The sequence below is a fragment of the Cornus florida genome, unplaced genomic scaffold, assembly GCF_030987335.1.
Source record: "Cornus florida cultivar Cherokee Brave unplaced genomic scaffold, ASM3098733v1 CherokeeBrave_3.0.0_Hap2_Chr11, whole genome shotgun sequence".
Classification (NCBI taxonomy): Eukaryota; Viridiplantae; Streptophyta; class Magnoliopsida; order Cornales; family Cornaceae; genus Cornus; species Cornus florida.
This window is the reverse complement of record NW_026775581.1, coordinates 106,834,983-106,855,253: the sequence shown is the minus strand read 5'-3', so window position 1 is coordinate 106,855,253 and position 20,271 is coordinate 106,834,983. Positions and strand designations below refer to the sequence as shown.

Below are 20,271 nucleotides of genomic sequence, written 5' to 3'. Positions count from 1 at the left end.
CCATTTATTATGAATTGAATGACAATCACATGTAATATTTACTAGAAATAATAATAAACCAAAATGTTACTAATACCAAATAAAATACAACATTAAATATTAGGAAGAAAAAAAAAATTTACTACGAAATTTGACGATTTTGTTTCCATTATTTACAATTATAAGAAAAATATTAAAACAAGTTCCTAAGAAAATAGAGTAGTTAAAAGTATTAAGTGTGTGTGTAAATATATATTTGCAAACAAATTATAGACACTTGTTAGTTTTACTTTACTTAGTTAAAATAATTGATTGTTTTAAAATCCTTTGATCTTTCATTTATAAAATTTTAAACAATATTTCTTTAAGAATGTATAGATTTCTTAGCTTGCAATATATATATATTTTAAAAGGATAACCTCTTTTTATTTAAATTAATACTCAAAGTAACTCAATACATTTACTCAAGTCTATAAGATTATTTTTAAAATATTTTACTAAGTAATTGCATTTTTAGTTTTATCAGGAAAAAAATAAATAAAATTGTAGGTGCGTTGCTTGCATTTTGAATACATAAAAATATTTACAGAAAACTATGAAAACTTCCTAAAAGTATCTCAATCATCCAAGCTGCCAGGACCAATAGGCAGTCACGAATCACCACTTTTGCGTAATATCATCACTCACCTAAAATCAGAATTCTATATAGAAACACTCATTTAAACCAAAATCCAACCATGGTGTTGCTAACCCTTTCTGCAAATGCATAACAGCCAAAAGAATAAAATGGCAATTCAATTAAACCTGGTAATGTCATGTCCAAGATGCCAACAAATAAATTAGTTTTAACCTTCAATTACATTGAATCCTTGTATTTTATAACATCCGCAGTGTTCAAATGATATGTCTTGCAGATATCTGACATGATAGACTTGCTGAGACCATCATCGGCATCTCCGTGATGAAGAAGCTTCTCAAGTTCCTTTGACGGTTGCAACACCTAACCACAAAGAACAAATTAGCATCTTAGGGCATGACGAGCATTTTTTGTGAATAACCATCAATTTTCAATTATCTCCAAATAATTTTTAAAAAAGCATGAAATTGCATACCCATGGAGGACCAAGTGAACTGTGGATTCCATTTTCAGAGCTATCATGAGCAGTTTTACTTGTGCTCGCTTTCACATCGGACGAGTTTTGTTTCTCCGGGCAATCTGACACCAGCTGAAGCAATCTTTCGCTTCCCTGAAAAATAAACGTCAACAGAAAAAAGAAGAGTATATTAGATATCTGAGCCGTTCCATGCATCTGAACATCATCATCTATACAGTTCATCAACCATATGAAAGATAGTTCACATGATATTTAGATTGAGAGGAAATTAAGAACAGTAAAGATGGTTAGTCCTGCTACAAAGTTGTTAGGAAATTAATTAAAATAATGACAATTGGAATGAAAAAGCATATAAAACAAAAACAAAAACAACAACAAAAACAATAATGGGGGAGTGTGATGAAGAGCATTTCAGTTGATATTTTCCATATCATCTTTCAATCATCCATAAGGAGGCTGAGCGGATGTAGACCACATAAATAGGATAAATACAGTGGAGTGCTATATGATAAGAGATATCAAGAGCTTGAGGGTATCAGATTCTTGACATCCATAACAGAAAGTAGATGAAATGGGTGTCCTGAACAAATAAGGATACTAGAACGGCACATACAAATACTGGTGTGATTAGACATGAACTGAGAATTACATGAGATTAAAATTCATCCTGAGACCCTTTGCTCAAGTGCAATGAATACTAATGATTCCATATGTAGTTCAATTTAACTGCAGGTTAGGGCACAAATAGTGGGTAGGGCAGAAAGATAACCCACGTTAAAACAACATAGTAAAAATAATTTGCGGCAGGGATTCATTTGATAGTGGAAACATTCATCCTGCATTAACATGAGATCCTATGAAACTCCTGTCCTCATTGACAACTATCCAGAGTAACTTGTATCATGAGAGAGACATCACCACACATTTGAGAGATGCTCAGCTAGTTATGTGCCATTACTCACCTGGAGAGCTCTCCAGTGAGAGTAAGTGCGGAATAGGATCCAAAAAAATGGGATGTTAGGCAAAGGTAGAACCTGCAAAACAATTTAAAGAAACATAAAGAAAGTGAGCATGCAATATATTTTCAAGATAATATGTACATTTTTTTTTTCTCTCTCATATTTAAGAGAGAGTGAGAAGTAACTTTGAGAATTAACAAAAAGAAAATCAAAGAAGATAAATAGGAAGCTAACATTCTAATGTTAAACATATACATACCATGAAGGCACTTGATAGTGGAAGCAAAGTAACTGATCCATAGAAGTATTTCTTGTGAATAACAGTTCCCCTAATAATCAGACAGCAAATGTTCATTAATATAAATATCAATAAATTAAAAGGCCATAAGGTGTTTGATGTAACTGGCATAAATTTTGAAGTGACATTAAATACAAATTCAGAGGCTCTTTAAGCAAAAAATGAATCAAGAAATTCAAGAAATTTCATTAGAGGAGTTATAAGGTCCATTATTAGGGAAGCTTCATCATTTTGATGTAGTAGTTCGGAAACATTGGCGTAGATTTTTTAAATGAGATTTAAACACACGTTCAGAGGCTATTCAAGCTCATAAAAAATGCATTGATATATTCAAGAGCTTTCATTAGAGGAGTTATAAGGGCCTATTAAGGAACTTCACCACATGGACACATAAGTTCTACAACATTCCCCTCCCTCCGGCCCTCTGTCAGTCTGTGTCTGCCTAAAGTTGACAATAATGTAGGGTGATACTTTTAGAATGACCTGATAGTACTTTACAGTACATAACAGAAGGAAAAGGAACAGGGAAGAATATATTCTTAGAGAGACCATCCCAACAAAGAATTATCCTTATATTAGAATTCAGAAGTAAACATCTGCTGGTTATAGTGATAATCCACAACAAGATCATACAGCAACTGTAGTGAAACAAAAATGATAACAGCTCCAAACATTAAGATGTTAAATTCACAAGAGGAAAGGAAAACTAATAGTTACCTTAAGGCAATATGCCTTAACCTTCGGCGAACAAGTCGTGCATTTAAACTGCAATATGGAAGAGAAAACTTATCAGAAGTCACTAAAACAAGACACTTAAAATTGCATGCACTCACAATTAGCATCAAATTGATAGTACTGCATGACATGATAGTCGACCCCAAATAGTGGCCAAAAGCCTTTTTTGAGTTCAGTTGAGTGATAAAGTGATCCTGCATAGTTCCACAGTTACATCCCTCCCCATAAGATGACAGTAGTGTCAGCGCAACATATACAGCACCTCACTACATTAACATCTTTTAAGAACTTTAGGATTTTAATTCAATATGTGAGTGAGACTCCTCTTCAGGTAGTCAAGTACTAAAAGTTCTTATCAACATGACATAAAGGATTTATATATAGAGGTAAGATGTCTAAAAAATATAGAATATGCAGCTCATCAAATTATTTGAACACATATTTCACAAAATAAGAAAATTGGTAAAGATGGTTTGGACATGTGCAAGTGCGCCAGTTAGGAAAAGTGACATGGTCCACATTGAGGGTAATACTAGGGGAAGAGGAAGACCAAAGTTAATGTGGGTAGAGTTAGTAAAGAAAGATATGATAGCATGTGGATTGACTGAGGCTATAGCCTTAAATAGAGTGGAATGGACACATAGGATTCATGTAACCGACCCCAAGTAATTGGGAAAAGGCTTGGTGTTTGTATATTTCACAAAATAAAAGAGGGTAAACAGTTTGAACAATAAAAAATATAAAACAACTGGAAAGATGAAAGAGCTTTGGCCGCTAAGTCAACTAATCAACTTTCAAGCATTTCAGAATTTAGTTGCTCAAATCCATTATAAAAAGGTGGTACATGTCTGACTAGCATATTAACTCACAAAAATGCGTGTCAGTAAATACGGATAGGAAAGCCACATCCCAATTCATACTACAATGAAAAATAAATAAAAATATTGAACTTGAAAACTATATATATGTATATATCAACAAAAAGCCACATCACAATTACTTGGAGCTACACACACACACACACATATATCTATTAGAGTTGGGTAGCTAAGAAACAACGTTTGCGTAAAGTGAGTTTGGCAAAAATGCAATTGTGAAGATGGATGTGTGGCAAGACAAGAAAGGATAGAATTAGAAATGAACACATCTGTAAGATAATTGCAGTAGCACAAATTGGAGATAAAATGAGAGAATCGATTAAAAGATGGATTGGACATGTGCAAATAGGACTCTGCACGTAATGCTAAGGGAAGGAGAAGGCCAAAATTTATTTGATCAAAAAAAGAAAAAGAAAAAGGAGCAGGCCAAAATTTACATGGAAAGAGTTAATAAAGAAAGATATGATAACATGTGGCTTGATTAAGGCTATGGCCTTATAGATAAAATGGAATAGAACATTAAGATTCATGTCGCTGACCTCAAGTAGTTGAGGAAAGGATTTGTTGAGTTGAGTTACATAAATATATAAATATATCTAACCAACCATATTTAGGGCCATACATTAAAGCATTTGACAAGACCATTGCCACGAGAATGAATTTTTTTAACAACATTTCGTGCGGAAGGTTTAATTAATAAAATTAATGCTTAAAAGAACTTTCTTGTAAAATAGCTTATGATATGCTATATTTTCTCTGGTTCTATTTAAAATTTATGTTCTTTTGGTATGAACCAATTACTACTTCTAAATTAAATTAGATTCAGAATCCAACTCAATTTCATATTTGGTCATGCACAGTTTTACAACTACTTCTGTGATTAAAGAGCATCGGTGGTTCTCTCAAAACCTCGAATCAGATCCTCTCTGGACTTCCATTCTTTTAATTCCTTCTGAACCTTTTCACTCCTTATATGTGGAATCTTTGTTATTATGTGAAAATAACAGATCTCGACTGACTTTCCCCATCTTGTTCAGGTTGATGCTACTGTTACATTCTAATGAATGAAATCAGCTGCAACTCCTTTTCTGACTTGCCTATACACACTCATTCATCCAACTATTGTCCTCTACCATCACAAGATTCTAATACAAATTAATTTTCCATCGAAGAAACCATCCGAAGATCCAATTAAAAATTCAGATACACGCATATTAATGTAGGATGATTGCAAAATTACTCTCCCAGAAGCTCTGCTGAGAAAACTAACATATGGAAGCACTATATAATCTAAGGTATGATTGAACATTTGATAGATTCATGTTAAGTAAAACTTGAAGGTTTAGTATTTTAAAGAGGAAAATAATGGTCTAAGCTTTGTACGGGTGGAAAGGTTGGAATTTACCACCTTTAAGAGGTGACAGATTGCAGGATTTCCAAATTTTTGGCTTCTTGAAACACTGGAGAAATTAATTATTATATTTGAGTGAATTGGAGGACAGAAAAAATAACAAAAGACTTGGGGTTAATAACTCTGGGAAGGGTTGAGTTTTGCACATGATATAAGAGTTGCTCTGGTGCAGGGTTTTATTTTATTAATTGAAAGAGGGAAGGGATAGACTAGTGAAACAAGGTTTAATTATGAGTTTTAATGACTAATGGAAGTGCAGAGATCTATATATATAGAGAGAGGGGTATTACACCTCAATTCTCATAGCATTGCTTCTAGTGATAGAATTGGAAAGTGCAATCCCAAAAATCTTTGAGAACTACTGAAAATTTGCTAAACTTGTACTATATTGAATTAAAAGCACTAGATTTCATATTTAGAGTTAGAGACTGACCAATAGAACTCATGCCTACTAAAACAATATATAAAAATTCAATGTCTCAATATATGACACATAGACCACTGCAACATCCCACTCCAACGAATTTGAAAAATACCAAAATATCCTTTAACTCCTATATATAAGAAAGCATATACACTAGCATCCAACTATCCTAAAAATGAACATAAAACAAGATTCTACTAAAACTAAAACTAGAATATGCAAGGCCCTAGAAAGGCCTGCTTTGAAATGAACCAATTTTATTTTTCTCTCTTCTTTGAAGTTACTCTTTTTTGAGCTTCTTGTGGCCTAACATATTTTGAATATGTTGTTTCCTCTGTGCTCAACATTAACATTCTTTTCTGCAGAATGCAGCTAGTCTTATAATATTTCTCCTTAATTTGATAGGTTTGCGTTGATCACAAAACACTCAAGGAGTGTTCTTGCATCCATTTTGCCCTAGTTTTATAAATAATACAAGTTTATGACAGGTCAGCCACAGTGGTACACATTATTAGGACATAATTTGCCAATTCTAAGCCATAGCACTCCAGCCACTACTACTCATCCTCCTCCCTCATAGAATTCAGTATTTAGTATAGATGATATTGACATCTATGCCTCTGCTACACTGCCACCCCTTCCCCATTTGTGTGTGTGTGTGTATATTATATATATATTTGTTTGTTTTGTAGGGGCAATTCAATTTATGCCTCATGCATTGGCCAAAGCGCTCTCAATTTTTCATCTTCCTAACAAAACCTCCATGATTTCTTCCTCTACCATTGGTAAACCATCCTCAAAAGCAAAAAAATAGAAATTTTCCCAGATCCCAAAATCAAGGCCAATCAGAAACTCAATCTTCCCAGTCCGTCTCAGCTTTTGCACCGAACAAGTCAACAATGATGAAGATGTGGCAATCTCTTTCTCAAACTCCCTCTCAGCCTTCTCCTTAACCACTTTGTCCGTGAGCAGGATTTGGGCTGTAGCAATCCAGATAAGCCTCCTCAAACTTCTTCAATATCCAAGCCATCTCGAAACACATGTCAAAAATGTGATCCTATTTTTATGCCTCTTCACTATATTCCCAAGCAATGAATCTGTCTTTGCACTCAAAAAGTCAAAGACACGAGCGATTTTTGTAAATCAACCTCGAAAAATAGCTCTTCACCTTTCTGTTCCAACCTTCAACAATATTTGGTTCCTCAATATAGTGAACATGGCCAAAGTTTAATTTTCTTCACTTAGCAAGTTTATATACATAAAACCTGCTTTATGTTTTCAATTTTTCTCACCCAAAGTCATTTTCTATGGTTCTTAACAAGACCATATCTAGCTATAAAGCTACTGACAAATTATTATTTTACAATGTATTGTTCCAAGGTCATAAATAGTAAGCTAGCTGCATAGCATCCTTGATATGCAAGTACCAATTGTAATGGGTAGGGCCAAAAAGGAATATTCTGTCACTTAAATATTTGCGAGCGTATAAAGGGAACCTGAATTCCATAAATTTCACTAAGCACAATTGTCCTCTAATTTTGTTTGTAGCACAAAATAAATTCAAGAAATGCAGAAACAAAAAGATGGTGGCCATGCTCAGTATAAAATTGTGGCATTTGACGATAAATGATTTGCTTATCAAGTAATGCTAAACACAGAACACACAAATATATGTAACATAGATAAGACCCAAGTTAAGGAAACTTAAGTGAAGAGAACAGACCTTGCGGGGTAGGTAACTTCAACTTTTGTAACCTCCTTAGAGATAGATTTCAAGAAAATCTCAGAAGGCTTAACACGAGCCAAAAGCCGCACTCCGAAACTAGAAAAGATTGAATTTCATAAACAAAACAAAATTCAAAAGAAAGGGACTTTTTTCCAAATGCAACACTTAGAGAAAGAAGCGAATTATACCCATGAAGCTTGTTTTTGAAACTTCCAGCAGGCGCTTTTTCGAAACCAGACCAAGCTCGATTCATCTATACATGAAAACAACAACACTTCATATCAAGGTCCAATATATAAAAGGAAGGCAATAAACAAAACTAGTAACACATATAAATGGTTCATTTAATAATAAAACCTTATCGGAGAAGAAATCAACAACGAGTTCGGCATTGGAGTTGAGCGACTTGGCATTGGAGGAGGAGGATGAGATCGTCTTCCAAAGGTCTTTGAATGTTGAAGGAGTTTGAGAAGACGCTGTCTCGGATACTGATTGGTCAATGGATCTGCTGAAGCACCAATTCCTTCCTCTGATCGGGAAAACCACCAATTTGGCTCTCATGATGGAGTTTGTGCTCTCGCGCGTGCGTATGTGTGTGTGTGTGTGTGTGTGTATATATTTATATATATTTGATCGAACTACAAAGAACAAAAATTGAAAAAATTGATCTCAAAGTGTGTAGTGAAACCCTAACTGTAATGGAGATATTGTGAAAAGTTGTATATGGTGATTCGGTTTCGCTGAAATCCGATTCAAAAGGGGTGTGTGGGGTTCGAAGGCTATTACGGCTGTGTTGTGTGTACTGTGTGGTGTTTGTATGTATGGGAGATTTTGAATTGATAACAGAAAATAGCACTCACTGTGTAGATGGAAACTAGTTCTAGCATTACTTTGTCACGGTAATAGATACGATATACTCCATCGCCAAAAGAGAATACTACTACATTTTGCTGCTACGGGGCGAAGCGATGCGCATTTTAAGGCTAGACCGCTCGAGAAAGAGAGAGATCCTAGTGCAGTGCACGTGGTCGATGTGGGTTTATTGTAGTCATTGTACACGTGACGTTCTAAGTTTCATAGAGGCACTTGGAAGCAAAATCACATAAAATTGATTCCCCTAGAATCATCATAGATCAAGAAAGAAGTAATGTTACTATTGATTTTTAAAAAAACCCTTAACATATTGTGTCCAATAAGAATTTTTGTATGGCAATCAATGAAATAAAAATTAATCGATTATTAAAATCGAAACTTTTTTTATTTTTTTATTAAAGAACTTTAACTATACGTTTTCGAGCACCTTATCAGTATTTCATTTCTAAGTGTGAAGATTATAAATTTCAAACATTATCAGTATTTCATTTCAAAGTGAAAAGATTCAAGTTTCAAACAGAGACAAAGGCGATAAGAAGGTTGGCATTGGGTGGCATTATACATGAGATACGCTATGATGAGTCATTTACCAGCCTACCCTTTCGTTGGGTGGCATCTTATTCTGCATGCAATTTGTAGATCTCGCTTTGGCCAAATTGGTTGCTGTAATCCTATCAATGTCTCCCTCGGTCCATTCTATCACTTGTATTTTCCATCACAATTTAATTTTCTATTCACAATACAATCTTCCCAAGAAAATAAGGATCCAAACTATTAAACTAGTTGACAACTCGTCTTACATCCCAAGAAACGATTCCACTTAGAATATATGTGTGTGTCTGTGTGCGCTTGCAAAGCGAGGACAGAGAGGCTAAATTCACAAAGACCAGGTCTGTCTAACAAATAAACACTCGACCATGCGCTGAAAAAATGAAGTATACAAAACAAATTCTAAGCAGGACAGAAAGGCTACTATAATACACTAGGGTACATGTCATCAGAAATTAGACCAAACCAACCATCTTTACTGGACTATTCGGGGATGAAAGGTGAACAAAGGACAAGGAAGCGAAAATTTCCTAGCGGCCAGCAGATCAACTAATGGTCTCCGTGTTCCTTCTTCATTCCTCTTCTGCGATAAAATTTGGCAGTTCACCCTGGCAGGTGTATTCATCACAAAGTGATGCTGAACCCCAGTCCTTCCGTAACCGCAGAATGTCATCAGTGAAAGTGGATCCAGAGGTTCCAATGAACACGGAAGACATGGCACATATTGTCTTATCCAGCATAGCTTCCACCTTCAAGATGAAAAGTGAAATCACTGTAAGAATAACTGATGATAACGATAGATGATAACAATCTCCAATAGGAAAAAAATGAAGATTAATAACCAATAATTCCCAGAATGCATAATTTTATGAAGTAAATGGATGAAGAGGGAGAAGTGAGGCATGTGCACTTCTGAAAAATGCCATTTTATGCGTATGAATGTTATATTATTATTCATTTTCCCTATGCACTAGAGGGGCTTCTGTTAGCAGCCTATAAGGGTACAATTCTGAAGATGGCGGGGGCAGAGGAACACACACACACACACACTATTAGGAGATCTTTCAACAATACATCATTTCAGTATCCGAAAACAATTATTTACTTGTCAGTCTTTTTTTCCTCATTGTCAGGTTAAACCATTCATCTATCTTGCTTTCTTGATTCAACAACTATTATATCAGACCATAAACTCGGGTTGTGCCATTCTCAATGTGCATTTGAGATGGCACAATTTAAAAGTTTGTGTTTTGAGATGTTGACCCACAAGATGCACCCCCAAAACATAATCTGAATAAGCATCGAGTCACTATAAAGATCAGCCTATCATTTGGAACTACAAGCACAATGTATACCATTACCGCCAAGACTCACACCCACACACTCTCGAATGTGCACACACTGCATCTTCAATATGTAGTGGGTTTTATAAAAGCTATAATGTCAGAAAGACACACAAATTCGACAGTAAGCACATAGAACCAAAGTATAAAGGTAATGTTTCAGTATAATCAGGAAAACCACCCCATATAGCTTTATGATAATATAACCACATGATAAAGATTCCATGATACCTGAATTCAGTTGCAAGTACCGATGGCTAGTGTGACTGGAAATGAACTTTAAATATACAAGTGCAGTACTTTTCTATATATATATATATATATATATATAAACAAGTGCAATGTCAGAAATACTAACACCATAATATAAACATATCATAATACTACTAATAGTATGCTTTATATTTTTATTTTTAAATCCTTACTTATTCATTGGGCTACATTTATCCTATGACTAAACCAACCATCACCTATGGCTAAACTAATGAACTCACCCCACCTTTCCAGCTACTTAACAAAAACCGAGACACGAGCGATCGCGGAATCTATTTTGTCCTCCCATGAATCACCAGAGCAAAGGACACAGTGTTTCATCGACAATCGTGCCTACAATTCACAGATTGGACATCCTTCAAACAACTCTATTGATTGCTGTCCAAGTCTCCAGCATCACGCTTTCTGATATGCAGATACCAAACAAAAACTTTAACTGGCAGATTAGAGATTGCTCAGCCAGCTCTTACATCCTACACTGTTCCGCTAATTTCCACTAACACGTTAAAGAGGTCAATGGCAACGCAAGTAGTGATTTCTCAACCAGCACTTACATCTTACACCGTTCCACTGATTTCCACTAACACATTAAAGAAAACTTCTACTGATTGTATTATCCAAGCACGGTGGATTAAAAGGACCACAATGGATAATTGCCTCTTACAAAATTATAATGATGTATAAAGCTCCTAACCAATGTAACGATATGACTATCAAAGATTAGCATGTATTCATCAAGCAACAATCATAGGAAAGCCTCTAAGTTTGCTTGGTTTACACATTTGGTATCATGTTCAAAGCAATGAAAAAAATAAGGTAGTTTGGAGTATTTCAGTTTCTCCTGAAGGACTAGGTATGATTACCATGTCTAATCTTACAAAAATTAAATACTATGTGCTATTACACACATGTAAAGGCATTTTCTACTTTTACATAGCTTCAAACTACAAAGGAACAAATAAATACTTCTTCGGACTTGACCAAAGGCAAGCTCCATCATAAAGGAATTTCTTTACCAAAGAAGAAAATTTATTGAGTTAGAAATCCAAATGGTTGGCTAAAACTTCATCTTTTAGAAACAGATGCAAGAATTGGAGGCTCCTGCACTTGTGTGGAAGTTAGACAAAGTTGCAAAGACAGCATCCTGTTCTTTACACTCACATTGATGGACCACATCCATACAATAGAATTGAAGTATCTAGGATGTATCAAAACCAATTTTTTACAATAATCAGCAACCCAAGATTTTACTTTGGAATTTTATTTGCAGCCAAAAGAAGAAACATGTACTCTGGGAGTGGGAGGAGGAGGAGGGGGGGGGGGGGGGGGGGGGGGGGGGGTGTTACTAAACAAATGAAATCATTATATTCAAACTTTCTCATACCACTATAATAGGTTCTGCATCAATTTAAAGGTCCATTTAAAATGAGCCTAATATTTTGCATACAAAGGGGTAAAATGCTAGCATAAAATATTTTGCTAATGAGCTTTTAGCTTGAGTTGTATCTCCTACTCCTAAAGGGAGGATAAAGAAGGGAGGGAAGTGGTTTTGAGTCACAGTTGATCATGGGTGTTCCATGTGGTACTTATAAAAGAATGTTATATAAAATAGATGGCATGAGGTGCATTCTAGATTTCTTCTAACCATAACCAAACCAGACAAATAACAAGGAAACAGCATTCATGAAAAATTCCAGGAGAAAAATCAACTGATTGTATGTTCATCATATATCTTGTACTTATGAGACTCATCAACGATAAAGCTAAATATAAAACTGTCATAGGTAACAGCTCCACCTCTCACCAGGACCTAAAAATTAACTAATAAAAGTCAAAAAAAGAAAAAGAAAAATAAAAAAGAAAGTACACTGACCTGTGAATCTCCCTCGATGCCATGTCTGTATAGCAAAGCATCCCATTTTTCAGCTGAATTACGAGCTGGTCGCTTAACAAGTGGTACAATCTTCCCATTTAACATAATTAGCGACTGAAGTAAATTGGTTTCACTTTCTGCAGCATCCGTTGAAAGATAAACAACTGGTGTATTGGCCCTTTCCACCACCCGAGTAATGCACTCCGCAATTTGAGGAATGGGGAAAAAGCAACTTGGTTTTTTAGCATTACTGGAAAATTAAAAAAAGAATTGTCAGAGAGGCATTGTGAAAACAAAGTTTTATGAGCATGGATAGGCAGAGAGTTTTATCTGTGAAGAAGCACACATACTAGGCACTAATAAAGGTGCCTAATAAGCTGATACGAAGTAGGTGAAATATGCCTTATTTTAAGTACAACGATGGATTTATTTGACAAGCCGATTTGAATTATTTGGTCCATGAAACAGCTATTGCATTACACCACAGATAAAGTTACCATGAGATATACCATCACATAAAAGCAGAGAAAGAGGACTATCAATGGTGAAGATACACATAACACATTGCAAGTTACTAGCAGGTGAATGGGTTCACAGTTTCCATTGGCTTCAAATATGCTAATCGGCCCTTGTTGCAATACACTTAGTTCAACAATTTAGAAAAGCTTTATACCCAACAAAGGAAGTATTACAAATACAAGGATTACAAGCCAAATATTATGAAACTACTATTTTACTCCATAACTAGTTCTTGCATGCTTCCAAAATGTTAATCATGAGACATTACAACTTAAGTTTTTTTGAATATTGAGGTAGGAAATAACAGGAAAGAAAGACATACCAAAACTTCAAGAATCCATGTCGCCGGAAATGAAGAGCAATGAACTTTTCTCCCAAGAAAGTTTGAATGAAACGCTGTGCAGTAATCATAATAATATGGCTTGGCTCAATCAGGGTCTTGCATTTGTGGGCTATAGGTCCACCTGGCTGCATCACCCATTCTTGCTCCACAGCAGCAAAGAAGACATCTCCAATCGCAATAACATCATCATCAGAAGAAAACTTTGCCAAGACATCTTGAACTGTCCTTTTCTTTGGCTTGTGGGTATCCTCAACCCAAGCACTCTCAAGCTTATTCATTGAGATCCCCAATGACTTCAGCTTCTTAAGATGATCACCGTCCGTATAACAAGGATCAGGTGATGAAAAATAACATATAAACCGGTCTATGTGTATATGGTTCTTTCTAGAATCCGCAAACTCTTCAAATGTCACAACAACTTTTCTTCCCAAGCATTTATTTATGTGATCAATATCCAACACACGGTGATACTGGTAATCAATTTTGGGGCTCGGAATCACTAAAATGCGGTTGAGTAAAGCCGCAAAGAACATGTGCTTCTCTAAACAAATCAAATGGTTCGACATTTGGCCTGACAGACAAATTGCAAACAAGTATTTATTCGATCTCGGCTTCCACTCAATTGTTCTCCTCTCGGACGAATGATCAACCTTTCGACACCTATCCAGACCACCATGACCTTCTAAACTAGGATCCGTAGCATTATTCCCTAAATCCATTGAATCCCCTGATTGGTGGGACGACAACAGAACTTGTTGAATTTGTTTATTCAGTGAAATCTGATTAAGCAACGCAGACTTGTAATCTTCAGACAATGCAGATGAGGAAGGTGTTGAAACAAGATCATGCAATGGAGGATTCAAATTCGAATTATTGGTGGTAGAATTCGTAGGGTTTACTAATGTGGAATTCAATTCAGGCACAAATGTCCGATTCCAGAGCTTGAAAAGCTCCAATTGCTGCTGTCTCAATAAATACAGAGCGCGCAATTCGGACTCTCGCATTCGATTGATGGAATAATCAAATTTGACATTGGAAACACTCGTTTGAAACATGCTTTTGATATCGGTAGTGAAATAAACGATGACAATGAAGAGTGGAAGAAAAATGGCGAAGAGGTACCTCTTATTGAAGTTGAAACGAGGGATGCTAAAACTTCGACCATTGGCAATTCTGTCCTTGAATTCATCAATGTGAAAGGTTGGATTTCGTGGGGATTTGGGTAATCTTTCGTTCTGATCGATTAGGTTATGTCGATCTTCTTCGTCGTCTGAAGATTCTCTATCCATTGATGAGAGAAGTAGAGAGAGAGGGATAGAGAATCAAGCGATGCACATTAGTAGTTAGGACTCGGGGCGGAGGATTCTGTGAATGTTTCTCTCTCTATGTATATCTCTCTTTCTCTCTCTAAAACACAGAGACTGGCAGTGGAAGAAGTGTGATAAGATCTGGGAAAGTTGAGAGGTGGTTCAGTTGAGCCTCAGGGAAGGAATTATTTTGGAAGCAATAGTCGGTGGAAGACAATGACCCACCACCCCACAACCCGCCCCGACCAAAATGTGATATGTCGGGTACTATTTCCAATTTTTTTTTTTGGTTGGTACCAAGTGGTTTTAACTTACGGGGGGACCATGGAGAGGTTTTTGATTCATAACTTACATCAATTGGACGTGGACTCATATTTTTCTTATTTGTTTTCTGCCCCACTAATAAATAATGATAAATTACATCGACGTGTCTAAATGTTTGAGTAAATTACATTGTGAAAATTTTTAACTTTATTTATTACTCCTAAAATTACACGCTAATTAATTAAAGAGAAATGATAGGTCTTTCGATATCAATTATCGAGGAGTCGACAATTGAAGTCGGAAGACCTATCATTACTCTTAATTAAATATTTTTTATCGTTATGAGAAATTTAAAATATAAATTTATAAGACAAAAGAACCCTTTTATGTGTGTATATATTAATAATATTTTCATAATGGATTATGATTATGATTATTTTTTATTTTTTATTTTTAATTTGTTAATATATATATATATATATCATCTTCTTTTTTTTCACTATATAGATATCATCTAATCTTTGATAATCTATCTCTCTATTATGAATCCATATAAAATATATATACAAAAAAAAAAAAAAAAAAAAAAAAAAGTAGTTATTTCTATATATAGATACTCAATCTACACACGCATTGCTGTATTAGTGTGACGGGGGAGGAAAAAAAAAAAGAATTTAGGTGTTTAAAAAAAAGAAAAGAGGAGAATTTAAGTGTTTATATATATATATATATACACACACACTAGGAAAAGGCGCGTGCAATGCACGTGATGAACGTTTTGTAACTTATTTTATTATATAGTAAATTATTTTATTAAACTATTACATATTTTACCAATTCTTTAGTTGTTTAATAATGATTTAAAATCTTTTATTTTAATTCATTTTAACTACAGAAACTTTTTTATTTTAATTCATTTTATATCAATTAATAAATATTTTTTATATTAATAAATAAATACTGAAATATTAAAAGAAAATAAAATAGCTAATTTGTGGTAGAGTTTTATAGATTATTTTTTATATTAATAATTCTTGTCTAATTAGATTTTCTTTTATTAAAAATGTCATAATAAAAGGTAATTTGGGGTAGAGTTTTAGAAAAATTATACAATTATTTATATCAATTAATAAATATTTTTTATATTAATAATTCTTATCTAATTAGATTTTATTTTAATAAAAATTCATAATAAATAGATTAATAGATAATTTGTGTTAGAGTTTTATAGGAACTCTTTTAAAAACTATTTTTATATCAATAAATAAATATTTTTTTATATTAATAATTCTTGTCCAATTAGATTTTTTTTTTCTTAAAAAACTCATATTAAATAGATAAATAGGTTATTTGTGTTGGAGTTTTATAAAAACTCTTTAAACATATTATTGTCTAATATGATAGAGTTTTGTTGAAAATAAAATAGGTAATTTGTGTTAGAGTTTTATAGAAATTATTTTATTTTCTTTAAATATATCATTGTCTAATTAGATTTTCTTTTATTCAAAAACTCATAATAAAAGATAATTATTTTTTACATAAATAGTTATTGGCTAATTAGAATTTCTTTTATTAAAAAACTCATAATAAATAAATAAATAGGTAATTTTTATTAGGGTTTTATAGAAACTCTTTTTAAAAATTATTATTATTTTTTAAAATATAACATTGTCTAATTATATTTTATTTTATTAAAAAACTCATAATAAATAATACATGTTATACGTGATAAAGTTTTAAAGAAAATAAAATAGGTAATTTGTGGTAGAGTTTTATAGAAAATATTTTATTTTCATTAAATATATATATATACATATATATATATATATATATATATATATATATATATATAAGGTTATAGGTAATAAAGTTTTAGAAAAATTATTTTATTTTTTTATTAATAAATAAATATTTTATATATTAATAATTCTTGTCTAATAAGATTTTCTTTGATTAAAAAACTTATAATAAATTGAAAAATATGTAATTTATGTTAGAGTTTTATAGAAACTTTTTTAAAATCTCTTTTACTATCAATTAATAAATATTTTTATATTAATAATTCTCGTCTAATTATATTTCCTATCATAAAAAAACTCATAATAAATCGATAAATAGGTAATTTGTGTTAGAATTAATTGAAACTCTTTAAATATATCATTGTCTAATGTGATAAAGTTTTATTGAAAATAAAACAACTAATTTGAGGAAGAGTTTTATAAAAATTATTTTATTTTATTTAAATATATCCTTGTCTAATTAGATTTTTTATTATTATTAAAAAGCACATAATAAAAGGTAATTTGTGATAGAGTTTTATATATATTGTTTAATTTTTTATATCAATTCATAAATATTTTTTATATTTATAATTCTTGTCCAATTAGATTTTTTTTTATTAAAAAATTCATAATAAATGAATAAATAGAGAATTTGTGTTAGAGTTTTATAAAAACTTTGTTAAAAAAAAATACTTTATTTTCTTTAAATATATCCTTTTTAATTAGATTCCTTTTATTAAAAAAACTCATAATAAATAGATCAATATATGTTACATGTGATAGAGTTTTAAAGAAAATAAAATAGGTAATTTAAGGTGAACTTTTATGGAAATTATTTTATTTTATTTAAATACATTCATAATAAATATATAAATACAGGTTATATGTGATAAAGTTTTATAGAAAATAAAATAGCTAATTTGTTGTAGAGTTTTATAGAAATTATTTTATGTTTTTTAAATATATTATTGTCTAATTAGATTTTCTTTTATTAAAAAAACTCAAAATAAATAGATAAATAAGTAAAATGTGTTAGAGTTTTATAAAAACTCTTTTTATATCAATTAATAAATATTTATTTTTATATTAATAATTATTCTCTAATTAAATTTTCTTTTATTAAAAAACTCAAAGTAAAAGATAATTTGTGGTAGAGTTTTAGAAAATTTATTTTATTTTTTATATCAATTAATAAATATTTTTGATATTAATAATTCTTGTTTAATTAGACTTTCTTTTACTAAAAAACACATAATAAATTGATAAATAAGTAATTTGTGTTAGAGTTTTATAGAAAATCTTTTAAAATCTCTTTTTATATCAATTAATAAATATTTTTATATTAATATTTTTTTGTCTAATTAGATTTTATTTCACTAAAAATTCATAATAAATAGATAAATAGATAATTTGTGTTAGGATTTATAGAAACTCTTTAAATATATCATTCTATAAAAAATAAAATAACTAATTTATGGTAGAGTTTTAGACAAATTATTTTTTTTTCTTTAAATATTTCATAGTCTAATTAGATTTACTTTTATTAAAAAACTCATAATAAAAGGTAATTTGTGGTAGAGTATTAGAGAAATTATATTATTTTTTATATGAATTAATAAAAAAAAATTTATATTTGTAATTTTTTTCTCATTAGATTTCCTTTTATTTAAATACTCATAATAAATAGATAAATAGGTAATTTGTGTTAAAGTTTTATTGAAACTGTTTTAAAAATTCCTTTTATATAAGTTAATTAATATTTTTATTTATATTTTGAAATAAATATTTAGATAATTTGAATTTTACTAGGTAATTTTTAATTTGAATTTTATTATGTAATTTGAAATAAATCTTTAGGTAATTTGAATTTTTTTTAGGTACTTTGTAATTTATGAAAACTCTTTTATAAAAGTATTACGTAATTTGTAATTTGAATTTTATTAGGTAATTTGAAATAATTTTTCAGGTAATATGAATTTTATTAGGTAATATTTTTTTAAACTTAATAAATATTTTATATATATTAATAAATAAATACTGAAACACAATATGAATTTTATTAGGTAATAATTTGTAGTAGAGTTTTAGGTAAATTATTTTATTTTTAAAATCAATTAATAAATATTTTTTATATTAATTCTTGTCTAATTAGATTTTCTTTTATTTAAAAACTCATAATAAATAGATAAATAGGTAATTTGTGTTAGAATTTTATATAAACTCTTTTAAAAAATTATTTTACTTTCTTTAAATATATTATTGTCTATTTAGATTTCTTTTAATGACCCGGTCATTTTCCTTCTTTTTATTTTTCGATAATTTTCTTTTTTCGTCTTTTTACCTTTTTTGTCATTTTCTTGTTTATCATTTTTCCTTGCTTTACCTCACATCTTGTGCTCGGATTTGATTCCGGCCTTACATGCAATCATGATATTTAATTTCCAACATAATTGTATTTTTACTTTAGTAGAAAAACATGCTAGATGTTTACTTTTCTTATAATTGGTATAGATGCATAATTTCTTGGAAATATTCTTGGCTTTTCGGATTTTAGTGTAATTATGTAAAGTGATTATTTTTCATCTTAGGGACCATTTTGTAATTTAATTTAGAAAATATTTTGGAAAAAGGACTTTTTTGTAATTTTTGAAAAAGTATGACAAGTGTCACACTCTCGTGGAGCCACTTGTCGGCATTGGGGTGGAGTCACTTGGAAGCATTATCTTGTGACATGTGGATGGTGGAGATTCACTCACTTTTTAGCCTAGGATTGGTGCAATTGTTGGCTTGGATGGTTGACAAGTGTAGACTTAGGATTAACCCTAGGAAGAAGCCATGGATTGGTGACAAATGTAGGCACCAAATTAAGTCTTGCATTGTGTATGAGTGAGAGGTAGTGTAAGAACACCTTGGAGGAATATTAGATCCTCCACCCACTACTTTCATTTGATCTCATTTTCATTCCCTTTACTCTTATCCGAACATAGCCTCCATTGAAGGAAAAGCTTAGCTTAGAGCTTTTGACTTCATTTTGGCCTCCTTCCACTCACCTTAGACCTTTAAGCTAGTAATACTTTTACTTCCTCTCACTATCCTCTACAAAACCCTTATTTGGTTTTCCATTTTTAAGCTTGGTTGCCTTGGGTTATAGAGATACAATTCTCTATTGAGGTAGGGGGTGTTCTAGTTTATTATCTAAGTGAATTAATTGTATTTATAGTGATGTATAAGTTGTATGCATGTCTTATACCAATTTGAAAAATTAATGATTAATTGTAACTTGCATATAACCCATTTTAGACTTGATGCATGACATGGCCATGACTTACTCCATGTTATATATTAAATTGGAATCATTTGGACAATTCTTGAAATCTAGAGAAATTGATTAGTTAGTCTACTTAATTTCTATTTTATTGATCTAATGATTTAGTCATGCAATTCATGAAGCTTTTATTGTATTTTTATCACATATCATGACTTGTTGCTCAACTTGTTGATTTTGGAAACTTAGGATATTATCAAGAACTTAACTTGGCTAGGACTTGGTTCTAGTACGGGAGATAGAGAGCTCCTTACACTATAGTGCGCACTAGGGGAAGGTACCCATGGGTTAATAGC

At 31.7% G+C, this 20,271-nt stretch overlaps 2 protein-coding genes across 2 annotated transcripts; both read right to left on the bottom strand.

Moving 5' to 3' along the window:
- Nucleotides 1–697: 697 nt before the first annotated feature.
- On the bottom strand, nucleotides 698–8,538 carry LOC132286940 (uncharacterized protein C23H3.12c). Its single transcript, XM_059789381.1, has 8 exons — nucleotides 7,883–8,538; nucleotides 7,714–7,778; nucleotides 7,523–7,621; nucleotides 3,069–3,116; nucleotides 2,313–2,382; nucleotides 2,057–2,128; nucleotides 1,092–1,226; nucleotides 698–979 (listed from the first exon to the last, which is right to left on the bottom strand). The coding sequence occupies exons 1-8, from the start codon at nucleotides 8,084–8,086 to the stop codon at nucleotides 836–838; spliced, it is 837 nt and encodes a 278-aa protein (XP_059645364.1). The 5' UTR covers nucleotides 8,087–8,538; the 3' UTR covers nucleotides 698–835.
- A 607-nt stretch (nucleotides 8,539–9,145) lies between these two features.
- LOC132286939 (O-fucosyltransferase 36-like) lies at nucleotides 9,146–14,781 on the bottom strand. Its single transcript, XM_059789380.1, has 3 exons — nucleotides 13,278–14,781; nucleotides 12,437–12,686; nucleotides 9,146–9,696 (listed from the first exon to the last, which is right to left on the bottom strand). The coding sequence occupies exons 1-3, from the start codon at nucleotides 14,585–14,587 to the stop codon at nucleotides 9,520–9,522; spliced, it is 1,737 nt and encodes a 578-aa protein (XP_059645363.1). The 5' UTR covers nucleotides 14,588–14,781; the 3' UTR covers nucleotides 9,146–9,519.
- Between the last annotated feature and the right edge of the window lie 5,490 nt (nucleotides 14,782–20,271).